At 44.0% G+C, this 13577-nt stretch overlaps 1 protein-coding gene across 2 annotated transcripts in view; it reads right to left on the reverse strand.

The window, feature by feature from the left end:
• CELSR2 (cadherin EGF LAG seven-pass G-type receptor 2) overlaps positions 1–13577 on the reverse strand; it is a 198897-nt gene that overhangs the window by 37255 nt on the left and 148065 nt on the right. For both annotated transcript variants that reach the window (XM_033918033.1, XM_033918032.1), the window contains exons 14-20: positions 12568–12688; positions 10565–10748; positions 8771–8872; positions 8250–8344; positions 6471–6680; positions 4041–4224; positions 2152–2295 (exon numbers count right to left, since the gene is read on the reverse strand). In XM_033918033.1, the coding sequence (XP_033773924.1) occupies positions 2152–2295; positions 4041–4224; positions 6471–6680; positions 8250–8344; positions 8771–8872; positions 10565–10748; positions 12568–12688 (1040 nt within the window). The remainder of the gene's footprint in view (positions 1–2151; positions 2296–4040; positions 4225–6470; positions 6681–8249; positions 8345–8770; positions 8873–10564; positions 10749–12567; positions 12689–13577) is intronic.

A 13577-nucleotide genomic window follows, 5' to 3' on the forward strand; every position in this document is an offset into this window, starting at 1 on the left:
CCTAACTGAGACTAGCCCTACCTGCGCACGTTCTGGTTCAGCAGGAACTTGTCTAACTTTGTCTTGAATCGCTGGAGGATGTTTTCCCCTAAGACAGACTCCAGAAGGGCGTTCCAGTTTTCTACCACTCTCTGGGTGAAGAAGAACTTCCTTACATTTGTACGGAATCTATCCCCTTTCAATTTTAGAGAGTGCCCTCTCGTTCTCTCTACCTTGGAGAGGGTGAACAACCTGTGTTTATCTACTTTGTCTTGAGTCCCTGGAGGGTGTTTTCCCGTATAACAGCCTCCGGAAGAGCGTTCCAGTTTTCCACCACTCTCTGGGTGAAGAAGAACTTCCTTACGTTTGTACGGAATCTATCCCCTTTCAATTTTAGAGAGTGCCCTCTCGTTCTCCCTACCTTGGAGAGGGTAAACAACCTGTCCTTATCTACTAAGTCTGTTCCCTTCAGTACCTTGAATGTTTTGATCATGTCCCCTCTCAATCTCCTCTGTTCAAGGGAGAAGAAGCCCAGATGAATTGATTTATAAATTATTTACTAATTATATGAAATTAAAACATAAAATATAAAGAAAAAAAGATAAAAATACGAAAAAGTGTGGCTTACTAACAACCCATTGGGACACGGTGGTGGTCTGAAGATCCCATAGGAGTGGAAGCCGAATTTTGATTCTGCACGGTAGTGGGATGATAGTGTAATTTTTAAGTGTCTTTTACACTGAGTTATAAAGGTTAGTTTGGTATGATGGTTGGCATGGAACAATTTTACTTCCTGCCTCAGGAGCTTTCGTGTGTCAAAGGAAAACAACTGAATAATAATTTTAAAAAAAAAAACCCAGTTGAGAAACTGGACACACTTTGCATTTATCTTCACAGCCATATTCGCTAGTAAAACACTGCACAAAGCAAACAAAAAGATCACTGCTCTTTGGTCAATTGCTGGGGCATTTCTTTTTCACGCCTTTGAAAGCAGAGCTGCTGGTGTTTTCATAGTAATACAGCACGAGGAACTGCAGTGGAAATTTAATCCAGTTCCCCTGGTTCTCAGGCTGCTGCATTAACCATTAGGCCAGGCCTCCATTTTGCTACGGAAAAAATCCTGATGTACTTAATGCCCCCCCACCTTTCCCCACCCCGGGGTTGTTTCAGGGAAGTCAGAGTCACCCTAACAAGATGCAAAATATGTTTCTTTTCTGTTACAGAGCTACTGGCATGAGAACATAAACATTGGCATAATGACTGGCAGAGCTGGTAGATGACATGAAGAAAAAGAATACTAATTTACGTCCGCCATGTAACATAGTAACATAGTAGATGACGGCAGATAAAGACCCGAATGGTCCATCCAGTCTGCCCAACCTGATTCAATTTAAATTTTTTAATTTTTTCTTCTTAGCTATTTCTTGGGTTCCAACTGCCAAAATCTCTGTTAAGACTTACTCCAGCCCATCTACACCCTCCCAGCCATTGAAGCCCTCCCCAGCCCATCCTCCACCAAACGGCCATATACAGACACAAACCGTGCAAGTCTGCCCAGTATTGGCCTTAGTTCAATATTTAAACTTATTTTCTGATTCTAGACCCTTCATCCCACGCTTCTTTGAACTCAGTCACAGTTTTACTCTCCACCACCTCTCTCGGGAGTGCATTCCAGGTATCCACCACCCTCTCCGTAAAGTAGAATTTCCTAACATTGCTCTTGAATCTACCACCCCTCAACCTCAAATTATGTCCTCTGGTTTTACCATTTTCCTTTCTCTGAAAAAGATTTTGTTCTACATTAATACCCTTCAAGTATTTGAACGTCTGAATCATATCTCCCCTGTCTCTCCTTTCCTCTAGGGTATACATATTCAGGGCTTCCAGTCACTCCTCATGTAACCTACATAATTCAAAGAACCTCTTCCTACAGTCGGCCAAATTTCCAGAGAATTAACAGGAATTCATTACAATATAAGTAAAATATAAAGAATGTCATCATGTTAAAAAAATTAGGCACATCTCAGCAGTAAAAAGTAATTTTACAATCTCTGCTGACATTTCATCCCAACCTGTAATCTTCCACATCACTCCGAGAGAGCAACACATCCTGGTAATGTTCCACGCTCCCATGATGCAACCAAGAAGATGAAAACACCTTAAGGTACTTACATTTAATATCTATGGGTCTGAAGACGGATTCAGGGAGGATTACTGTGGTTTCCAAATCTGCCGGCTTCTCACCACGGAAGGCCTCATAACGTGGCAGTGTGGCACCAGCGAAATTCATCTTGTTCAACCGCACCACAGAAATGACTGCATAAGGCAAGAAAGAGATTTCGTAGGCCGAAAGGGATAAGGGCCATTCTGTGATTAGAGGTCCACGCTACATGTTGGCAAACTACCCAGTGGGTCCCAGAAGTACCCAAAGAATTTGCCGTTACAAACTCCCCACTGGAAGTTGTATATAGGAAATTAAAAATAAACTGTGTGGGATAAACCTTCAAGCAGGACATCGGGCATAATTTGAAAAAGTCTAATGCAGATACTTTAAATTATACCTATATTTAGTAACATAGTAAATGACGGCAGATAAAGACCTGAACGGTCCATTCAGTCTGCCCATTAGTTTATATCCACACAGGATAAATGCGCGCCGCTGATTCTGCCGCTCTCACGCCTTACCATTAGCATTCTGAAAGGGGGGGGGAACCCCTGCAGTACACTAAGAACTGTTGCGCTTCCAATGGGGAGGGGTTGGTCTGTTCTCTTGCTGTTTAGGAGTTTTTCGGGAGTTTTCGGTGTAGTGGGTGGGGGTTTCCCCCCCCCCCCCTCAGAACGCTAACGGTAAGGCGTGAAAGCGGCGGCGCGCACTGGTTCTGTGCGCAGCTGTCGGTGCGGGATTATCGGCGCGCCAATGTCCGGTGCGTTTCTGACGTGCCACCCCAAAAACATAATAATGAAGCTAGATCGATAAGGTGGGGCATGGGCGAGCCATGGACACGTGGCCAAACAATGTACACAACTACAGAAAATACTTTGACCAAGCGCCTTTCAAACTCCTAGTCCAAACACTAGCCCTAAGCATTCTAGATTACTGCAACATCTCTAAGGGCTCGATTTACGAAGGTGCGCTAGCGTTTTTAACGCACGCACCGAATTAGCGCGCGCTTGCCGAAAAACTACCGCCTGCTCAAGAGGAGGTGGTAGCGGCTAGTGCATGCGGAGTTTTAGCGCGCGCTATTCCGCGCGTTAAGGCCCTAACGCGCCTTCGTAAAAGGAGCCCTATATTTCAAGTTTCGTTAAAATTTGATGTACACGCAATATCAAATATTTCAATGCGTATTACAAATTAAAAAGAGGACAAACGATAGGACAATTTATTACAAAATAAGAAATATACATTCAAATTTATTACCGATACAAAAGGAAAGGGGGGATGAACTACAATCATCGAAGAAAGAGGAGAAACATTTAGGGATAGCACATCAGGAGGGGACGACAAATGAAGATAAAAAAGAAAAGAAGAAAAAGAGAAAGAAGAGAGGAGAATTTGAGTCCTGTGAATAAGGACTGATTGAGACGGGACAAAAGTGCAAGCAGGTTATCTTATCTAGGTCTCAAATGCATCTTTATACAGAAAACTTTTCCAAAAGACCTTTGAACTTTTCTACCTAGCAGGAGTGCGCAAACACTTCCGGAAACTAAGCGCCATCCAAAACACCGCAGTGAGGCTCATATTCAACCTGAAAAAAAATTCAATCACAGCACACCACATAACTTATTCAGATATCTTTACGCAATGATCATCCCACCTTTGAAAACCACCTGCCCAGACAGTTCAGCGGAAAATCTCCTGTAATCTATCCAGCTACTCCTTCCAAATTTCAGCTGAAAAGTATCTTAAAGAATTCAGTTACGGATTCACTTTTTTTTAACCCTAGAAGATCGTTCTCATGGGTTGCTGGTGGCTACGATATTTTTATCATTAACGCCTCCCTGTCTGAAGTACTGAGCCAATCAAAATGGCTTCTGATCCCCCCTCCCCTGAAGGCACTCACCGATATTGGGGGTGATGATGGTGAAGGGACTGAGGTACGTCCTCCTCATGTTCTGTGCCAGCACACCGGCGTACTCTTCATACCACTGCAGCAGCCGAGCAGAGCCTCCTTCCGACAGCTGGATTAGGTCCCAGTGACGCTTGTTGCTGGCATCCAGGAGGGCACTGCCCACCTTCACGAGATTCTGGGGAAAGAAAGGATAGACCCTGGGGTGAGACAGGGCGAGGTGGCCTGAAATAGAACAACCGGGCCTAGAATGGGTACTGCATTATGGGAATATTTGTCCAATCTAATATATCTCCAAGAGGACCTTTCTTCCCACCGTGTATTCCCCAAAACATCCCTCCAACCAGTAACAGAGATGGATGGCGCCATACCAAGGACTGTGTGGCCACACAGGGCACAAATATGGGGTGTCAGGTCAAAAGCACACCGGGACAAAGGCGCGCCCAGACAATTGAGCGCAGCGCGCACCGCCGCACCGCTCTAAATTACTGTTTTTTAGTGCTCCGACAGGGGGGCGTGGGGGGAACCCCCCCACTTTACTTAATAGACATCGCGCCACGTTGTGGGGGCGTTGTGGGGGGTGTGGGGGGTTGTAACCCCCCACATTTTACTGAAAACTTCACTTTTTCCCTGTTTTTAGGGAAAAAGTTAAGTTTACAGTAAAATGTGGAGGGTTACAACCCCCCAAACTCCCCATAACGCTGGCGTGATGTCTATTAAGTAAAGTGGCGGGGTTCCCCCCCCCCACACCCCCGTCGGAGCCCTAAAAAAAGTAATTTAGAGCGGCACGCGCCTTCGCGCTGCGCTCAATTGTCCGGGCGCGCCTTTGTCTTTCGCGCCGTTGTCTATGAACCCAAATATGGAGAAGGAGACAAACTGCTCCCAGTTGTTTTCTCTTATTGCTGGCGGTGAATCAGGTGGAGTGGAGGGGGGCAAAGGGTGAGTCTCAAAGGACACAACTATAACTCGGGGCAGGATTCTCTAATTTCGCCAGTAAAATCCGACAGGCTGCTATCACAGCCATAAATGTAACGGTTTCAAAGAGATGAGTCATTCTCAAAGAACTGTGCATGCAAATGAGGTTCGCAGAGATTCGCGGAGGGTCACCAAATTTGCTAGTGATAGCGATCGGCACATGCACAGAACAGTCCATGGAAAGAAGTGTAAATGTGCACATATGCTGGGAAAAGCTTTGCCTCAGGCACTCATATCAAGTACATGCATTATTGGAGCGCAATATATGCACACGCCATAGGTGCCAGTCACATGCAGCTTCCCAACCGTGCTTTTGAGATTTTCTTTTCCACAAAACTACTATACTACTATAATTTACAGTATGTGTACGGTGGTTTTTTAAAAAAAAATTTTATCATGAGCCACAGCCAGATTTTGAAAAGTCCGTCCAGTAACTCAGACAGCCTCTAAAAAGAGGACATGTCCAGGTTTTCCCGGATGTCTGGTAACCCTAGCATAGATACAATTAATTATATCACATGCATAAATAAGAAAATAATCAATGCTTATGTGAGGATCCTTTCAAAACCCTTAATAGCCCAGTATGTGGCTGCATTCAGACTATATAAAATCAGAAACAAGAGAGTGTGTGGTGGTTTTGCTAAGAGAAACAGTGTGTGTCTATAGCTCAGCCTTTGGGCCTAGTTGAGTTTATGTCTTACATGAAGCCTCCCTTGAGTTTTGTTTTTGTGTCTAGTACGAAGTGAATGTAAAGGACATTGTACCCACCCCTCTGCCTGGCTCGTAAATAGTTAGATTTTATACAGATAACCAAAAATGATTATGTGGCCGCCACTTGCTGTCAAAAGCATTATTTGCTAAGAATATCGGACTCTGTGATACAGCCATGCGGTACATCAGTTTAATGTTTCTGACAAGAGCCACACCCTTGATCAAGGCCCATTCTCAGATTTCTGTCTGGATAAATTGTAGTCTTGTGATCATTTCTGCTGGCCTAGAACGGTATAGGATAATCCAAATTGTTGAATGGAAAAATATAGTTTGTTCAACTAATCCTGCAACATGCAAATACTTATGAACAAACTGTTTGCAGATTATTTTTATACCAAGACCTCAAACACCGAAGACACTATGTGTCTTGGGTGTTTGAGGTCTCGGCATAAATATAATCTGCAAACAGTTTGTTCATAAGTATTTGCATGACCCAGAATGGTAGTAATTGAAAATAATACTGGTATATTTATACACAATGGTTTTCAAAGGATAGTCACCTGGCTTACACCTCTGTGCTCCTTCCAATTCCTTTCCAAGGTGCTTTCATCACTAGCTGTTGTAAAGCTATGCTCTGGCAGTGGCAATATGTGGAAACCGGCGAGTGCTCTGTCCCAGGCCTTGCTCCTGGTTATCTCAACCTATAACTGTTCTACATAAGGCCCTACTTTCAGTTACCTCAGTGAAGTAAACATCCTGCGTCGCTGCCAGGCCAAAGCCCTGCTCCCTGCTCTCGTGCTCCAGAAGCCTAGTGACCAGTTGATAAGCCACCTTTATGTCACTGCCAAAATAATGGGTCACATGCTGAGTGGCATTGTACAGCGTCTGCGCAGCCTGCTGAGATTGCGCCGTGTCCAGCTGTGTCTCGTTACGGATCAGCTTCTCAGCCTGTGTGGAGAACAGAACACTTCAGTCTCTGGTTTCTGTTATTAACATGATATCTGCAGGAAGTGTTTTTGATGGGGAGGGCGGGGGGGGGGGGGAAATCTAAGCATCGACAGTGACATGAGAGAAGAGAAACTAGCGTTAAGACTCCTTTTCTCTACAAGTAGGGTTACCAGATTTTCCGTCTGGAAAATCTGGACCCCTAGACCCGTCCCCAGGCCTGCCCAGTCCCCCCCCCATCCCCGCCCTGTCATGCCCCAATCTCGCCCCAGCCTCACCCCCCCCCCCCTCCGCCCTCCTGCACGAAGGAAAGCTTTTCAAAACTCGGACAAAGTGCCGGGTTTTGAAAAGTCGTCCGGACCCCCGGACATGCCCTCAAAAGGAGGACGTGTCCGGGGAGATCCGGATGTCTGCTAATCCTATCTACAAGCATGCGCTAATGCCACTTTTTACCGCAGCTTAGTAAATGGGACCCTGAGAGTTTTACTTGAATTTTTCCAATTTACCACCTGAAGAAGGGCCCTAGGAGCTTATAAAAAGAACCTCAACAAAGCTGAGATTAATTCAGAACACCGCGATCCGACTAATCCACGGTTTAAAAAAATGGGAACACATTTCCCCTTATTATCAGAAACTCCACTGGTTACCCGCAGAATCCAGAGTCCTCTTCAAGTTTGCTTGTTTTTGCTACAAAGCTGTCTTTGGGATTCTTCCAGCTTACCTAATCACCCCGTTCTCCCCCAACGAGTCCAACAAGAGCACTCGCAGAACAAACCTATTTAATTACCCCTCCTTGAAGTCTTACCAATACAAAAGTTTCTAGATAGAATGTTATCATTCCAGGCAGCCAGGCTGAACACATGGCTTGGAAAGCCCATACTTGAGGCCACTACATACGCAGACTTTAGAAAATCCCTGAAAACTCGACTGTTTAACAAATTCTAAATTCCCATACCCAACTCTTCCTCGCCATGACTCTTCCACCTCGCCCCCTAATTCCAAGGCCCAAAACTAATTATACTTTCCACCTTGAATCTCATGTACTGACATAATGTATCTTTATTGTAACCCACCTACACCCCATGTACTGACAAAACGTATCTTTATTGTAACCCATGTACTGACAAAACGTATCTTTATTGTAACCCATGTACTGACTAAATGTATTTTTATGGTAACCCACCTGTATCCCATACACTGACAAAACGCACCTTGATAGTAAACCACTTGTATTGTAACCCACTTGCATCCCATGTACTGACAAAATATATCTTTACTGTAACCCACTTGTATCCCATGTACTGACAAAATGAATCTTTAATGTAAACCACTTGCATCCCATGTACTGACTAAACGTATCTTTATTGTAAACCGTTTCTATCCCATGTACTGTCAAATGTATCTTTATTGTAAACCGCTTCAAACTTCACGGTATAGCGGTATATAAGAAATTAATTATTATTATTAAAAACCTTTGGGCAAATTTGTTAGCCTGCAATGGCTAACCTGCGCTTTACCCCCCTCTCCTTTAATTCTCCCTCCCCCAAGGAAGCAGGGGAGTAGATAACTCACAAAGTTCTTGAGCTGGGAGAAGGACGAGGAGGTGCAATTGAAGAGGTTGGGTGGGAGCCAGCCCTTGTGTTCATCACAGTGCCGCACAGCCGTACCTGCAGAGGGAGACAAAGCACAGAGAAGTTAAGGAGAAGGTGCCAGAGTGTCTCTGTGAGGATCTGAAAGGCACCTGTTTACACATGTTTTTGTCTGGCAAAGAATCTTTTCTTTAAAGAATGTTCCCCCCCCATTTAATTTTTTTTTCCCCCCATTTCTGTGAGTTGACCTCTGTCCAGTCCATGACCGCAACCTTATGCTTTGGCTAGGGCCAGCACAGAAGCTCCTCCTTTCACTGTTGGACCCTTTCCAGGGAATGCTGAAAGGTTGATCCTCCTCCCACCCAATATAAACTGCTGCATCTCTTTAGATCCCATCATAACAATTTACTCGGTAGCTGCAACATCCCTGTCTGCAGAAAGGAACGGCACAAATGAGGGCACATTTTCAATGGGACAGAATTTAAACAGAAAGACAAAATTTACCATAAGATCCTCTTGGGCAAGGCACTGCAGCGGGCAACCCAAATCGGGTCCTGGGCCACCAGATATTGGCTTCGATCGCACGAGGGCAACTGTCATAATTCACTGGAAGAGAAGGAGGAAGAGCGAATCATGATATCAAGATTTCTTCTGCCCATCTTCACAAATGCAGGAGATTCGAAGGAATGGAACTGGGATTCTCAGCAGGAACTGAGGGAGAGAAGTTATGTAAAGCCCTAGGTGACCTTTCAGCCATGCACCCTCCACCTAGCACCTCCCCCAACATCTCCCCTTCCCTGATTTTTTGCCCCTTGGTAGTCCAGCACCTCTCCTTCTCCCCAATTTATTTGTAATTCCCTCCCTAAAAGTCATTAATACTCGAAGAAATGCAATATTCACAATTTATGCTCCGAACAAAAGCTCGATCGCTTTAAGAGCAACTTAAAGTCTTTTTTATTTAAAGGTGCTTTTCACACTTAAGTATCAAATGTATGATACTTCTTTTTAAAGAAGTATACAGCTCAGGAGACATTAGAGATTCTCCCTGTCAGCCCTTTATGTGCTTCCTTAGACTGCTTTCTTTACTATAACTATTGTAGTTCAACCCCTTACCCTGTTATATCATGTTGGTCCTTGTATGGTTTGATATGTGTTCTTATTTTATATTAATGTATCCCGTTTTAAAGTGTATATCACTTAGAAGTATTACCGTATATACTCGAATATAAACCGGGATTCTGGGGCCAAATTTTTTAAGGCCGCCGCAGCCAGCTCTGCCCCCTCCTCCTCCCTGCCCTATCTTCCTACCTCTGCCGATCGTTGGTGGAGGTGCAGCGGGTCCTCTGCCGATCGTTGGTGGAGGTGCAGCGGGCAGGATCAAGCTTTCTGAACTCCTGCCCCGCTGCTAACCGGCTGTGCGGATCCACTTAGTCCAAATCCAGCGGCACCAGCAGCAGTGCGATTTGGCGCTGCTTCTCGGCGCTGAGCGGCTTCCTTACTGGCTCCCGCAAATTTATTCAGGTACTCAAGCATTTTTCCCTGTATGTCCCAGCGGGCTCACAATCTACCTAATGTACCTGGGGCAATGGGGGGATTAAGTGACTTGCCCAGGGTCACAAGGAGCAGCAAGGGTTTGAACCCACAACCTCAGAGTGCTGAGGCTGTAGCTTTAACCACTGCGCCACACACTCCTCAAAGGCCAACCATGGCACTCTTGCTCTCTTGCTGGACATCCACTACTGTACCATCCCCTTATTCTCTCCCCCCAGTGATGCCACCCTCAATAGATGAACATACGGCTTAAATACACACCAGATGCATTAGGCAAGCGTAAGCACACACTGTTTTTTTTCTCAACTAGAGTTGCAGAGGAGCCAATGTGGCTCTCTCCCCCAATGCACCTCTTGAAATCTTCACTGACTGCAAGCAGAATCGCTTACCCACTGCTCGTGCCAGCATCAACCTTCATTCTGACATCACTTCCTGGTCTCTGCGAACCCCACAACTTATATTTGAAAAAGTAAATAAAATTAAATAAATGAATAAAATTGTGCTTGTAAACCAAGTTAAATAAATCCAATATTTAAATCAGTCCAAAGCAAACTTCTCATTTGCTGTAGTAGTTGGGAGGGCAGAGAATCTTTTCACTGGGTGCTTCTACAGTGGTTTTCAATGGCTGGTCTGAGGCATGATGGACAAGAAAGAGAGAAGGAAGAAAGGAGGAAGAGAATGAAAGAATGGGAAGAAGAGGGAGAGAAGGAAAGAAGAAGAGGCAAGACAGTAGGAAACTGCACTGACCTTCACAGCCATTTGTGGTAACCTCAGCAAAAGGGTTGTCGCAACGGTCACATTGCCTTCCAATGACACCTGGCTTACACTGGCATTGCCCAATGCCCATGTCACAAGTACGGGAGAGCGACCCCGTAGGGTAGCAGTCACACAGAAGACAACGCTCGCTCCCTGGAGGACGGTAATGGTTCTCCTGCAAGAGACAGCAGTGGGCAGAGGAATACAAGAAGAGAAAAAAATGTACCAAAGAATTAATACAGCAAATTACCTCTTTCGGGAGCCTGTTAAGACGCACACCCCTCTCCCTGCATCTGGTCAAACTGAGCACCCTTTTTTCTTTTTTTTTTTAAACTTCTTTATTCATTTTTAAAACTATAATTGTGCACAGTAAATGATGCATTTACATAAAATATTAATATTACAACACGATACACTTGTTAAAAATAATGACAAAAATTATTTTCCCCCACCCATTTATCCAATTGACCAACAACTCATAAAATTACCTATAAATAACCTATCTATACCTCTTAAACAGTGCCAAAACATAAAACACCCCCCCAGGATATATATGTTTTCCTCAATTAGATAAATAAGTCGTTCCTTACAATATTTAGTTAATGGTTCCCAAACTTCCATTAATTTTTTGTAACTTCCCTTCTGAATGGCCATAAATCTTTCCATTTTAAAGACATAACATAGGGATTCCCACCAGAATGAATAATTTAATCTGTCCCAATTTTTCAAGATAAGCTGCATGGCAACCCCCATCATTATAAACAAAAGTTTGGTATTTTTTGCCGAAATTTGACTTTTTGCCCTCATAGATGTTCCAAATAAAATGGTATCATATGATAGTGTCACTGGATTTTCTAATAAATTATTAACTTGATCCCAAATAGATCTCCAGAATTTTAGTATCAAAGTATCACTACCAGAACGAAGGAAGTTATCCTGCCACTGTATCGGGCGATGGTGCGCCCGCATCTGGAGTACTGCGTTCAATACTGGTCGCCGTATCTTAAGAAGGATATGGCGATACTTGAGAAGGTCCAGAGAAGAGCAACAAGGATGATAAAAGGCATGGAAAACCTTTCATATACTGAAAGGCTAGAGAAGCTGGGGCTCTTTTCCCTGGAAAAGCGGAGACTTAGAGGGGACATGATAGAAACTTTTAAGATCATGAAAGGCAAAGAGAAGGTGGAGAGGGACAGATTCTTCAGACTAGCGGGGACAACAAAAACAAGAGGGCATTCAGAAAAATTGAAAGGAGACAGATTCAGAACAAATGCTAGGAAGTTCTTCACTCAGAGGGTGGTGGACACCTGGAATGTGCTTCCAGAGGAGGTGGTAGGACAGAGTACGATTTTGGGTTTCAAAATGGGATTGGATGATTTCCTGAAGGATAAGGGGATTGAAGGGTATAGATAGAGGGTTACTATACAGGATATTAAATGATTAGGGAATAAAAAGTTTTAGGTAAAGGATCACTTACAGGTCATGGACCTGGGGGGCTATCGCGGGAGCGGACTGCTGGGCATGACGGACCCCTGGTCTGACCCGGCAGAGGCGATGCTTATGTTCTTATGATCCTTTTTTCACAATATTCACAGAGTGCCCATGCTATACCTAGCTGTCCCACCCACCCTGCTCCTCAGATTTGCCCGTTCCTTTCACTACACCTCTCCAATTTACTGATCTCAGCACCAAACTACAAAACCTTCAGAAGAGAAATAAAAACCATGTTATTCAGCAAATTTATCAAGACAAGCTCATGACATAACCGATTACTTCAATCTATCTCCAGACCCTAAACGTTCCAACCAAATAGCTATCTTGCAAGCTTCTGGAAATGACCAGAATCTCCTCTTTTTGTAATCCGCCTAGAACCGCAAGATATTGGCGGAATAAAAGACACCAATGTAATGTAATGTACACCTGACCCACTCATCTCTTACAATGGCTGCTCCCACTGCTTTCATTTACAATTACTGTATGCTGTTGTCTCTCACCTTACACCGACACTGTCCACTGGTTTTATTACAGTTAGAATCGAAACCTTTGGTGACATCGCAGCTGCATGGACCACACATCGGGTGACCCCACCAGCCCCGAGGACATGGCTGATCAATCCTGCCACAGAGAGGAGAAGCAGACAGGGTAAACGTCCAAGCAAGTGTCACTTCATGTTCCATGAAAATTAGCATCCCACACTTTAGTGTTGAAACAATTTTATTGAAATTTCACAAAATTGGAGGCCAGTAATAGATTATTATAATGATTAAGGTTAATTATTATTTATTATTCTTTTTCCTTATGTGACAATTTGAAGGAGTGGGAGGGGGGATATAATAATGTAAATAAATATTTGCATAAATATTTGCATATTTTAATTGAATAATACACATAGGAAGTATAATATATATGTATAGATATGAATGGGGTGGGGAAAACTTTATGTTGAAATATTTTGTTTTGAAATTTCAAGTGATAATGTAATATGATGAGCTATATTTATTGTACACTTGATGTATATGAAAAAAGGAATAAAGATTTGGAAAAAGAAATTTCACAAAACAAAGACACGTACAAAAATTACAACACTAACAAAGTCCCCCGTACCCTCTCCCCCCCATCCCATTCCTCCATTCCCCCAACTTCTGCCAAACTGGAAGGACTAGCCCCGTACCCTCAAGACCGCCAAAGCCAAAACAAACTGGGAATCTGTACTCTGAGAATTCCCAGTCTCTATAAGAACAGGCCCAAGAACCAGCCCCCCTCCCATCCCCCAATACAACCCTGCTCCCCCATCCACAATAACAGCTCACCCCCCCCCCCAAGCTACATACAAACCAAAAACAACTCCCATCCTAAAGACCACCCCTCGGGACCGGGAAAAAAAACCACCCCAAGCATCCCAAACTTTACTGCAGCATTTCCCAAAACACACTCAAGAAGCATGGTGTTCGTGACAGAGCCAAAATAAATCCATGGATGATTGAAAGGAAAGTCCGGCAGATTG

Source organism: Geotrypetes seraphini, chromosome 13 (assembly GCF_902459505.1).
Source record: "Geotrypetes seraphini chromosome 13, aGeoSer1.1, whole genome shotgun sequence".
Classification (NCBI taxonomy): domain Eukaryota; kingdom Metazoa; phylum Chordata; class Amphibia; order Gymnophiona; family Dermophiidae; genus Geotrypetes; species Geotrypetes seraphini.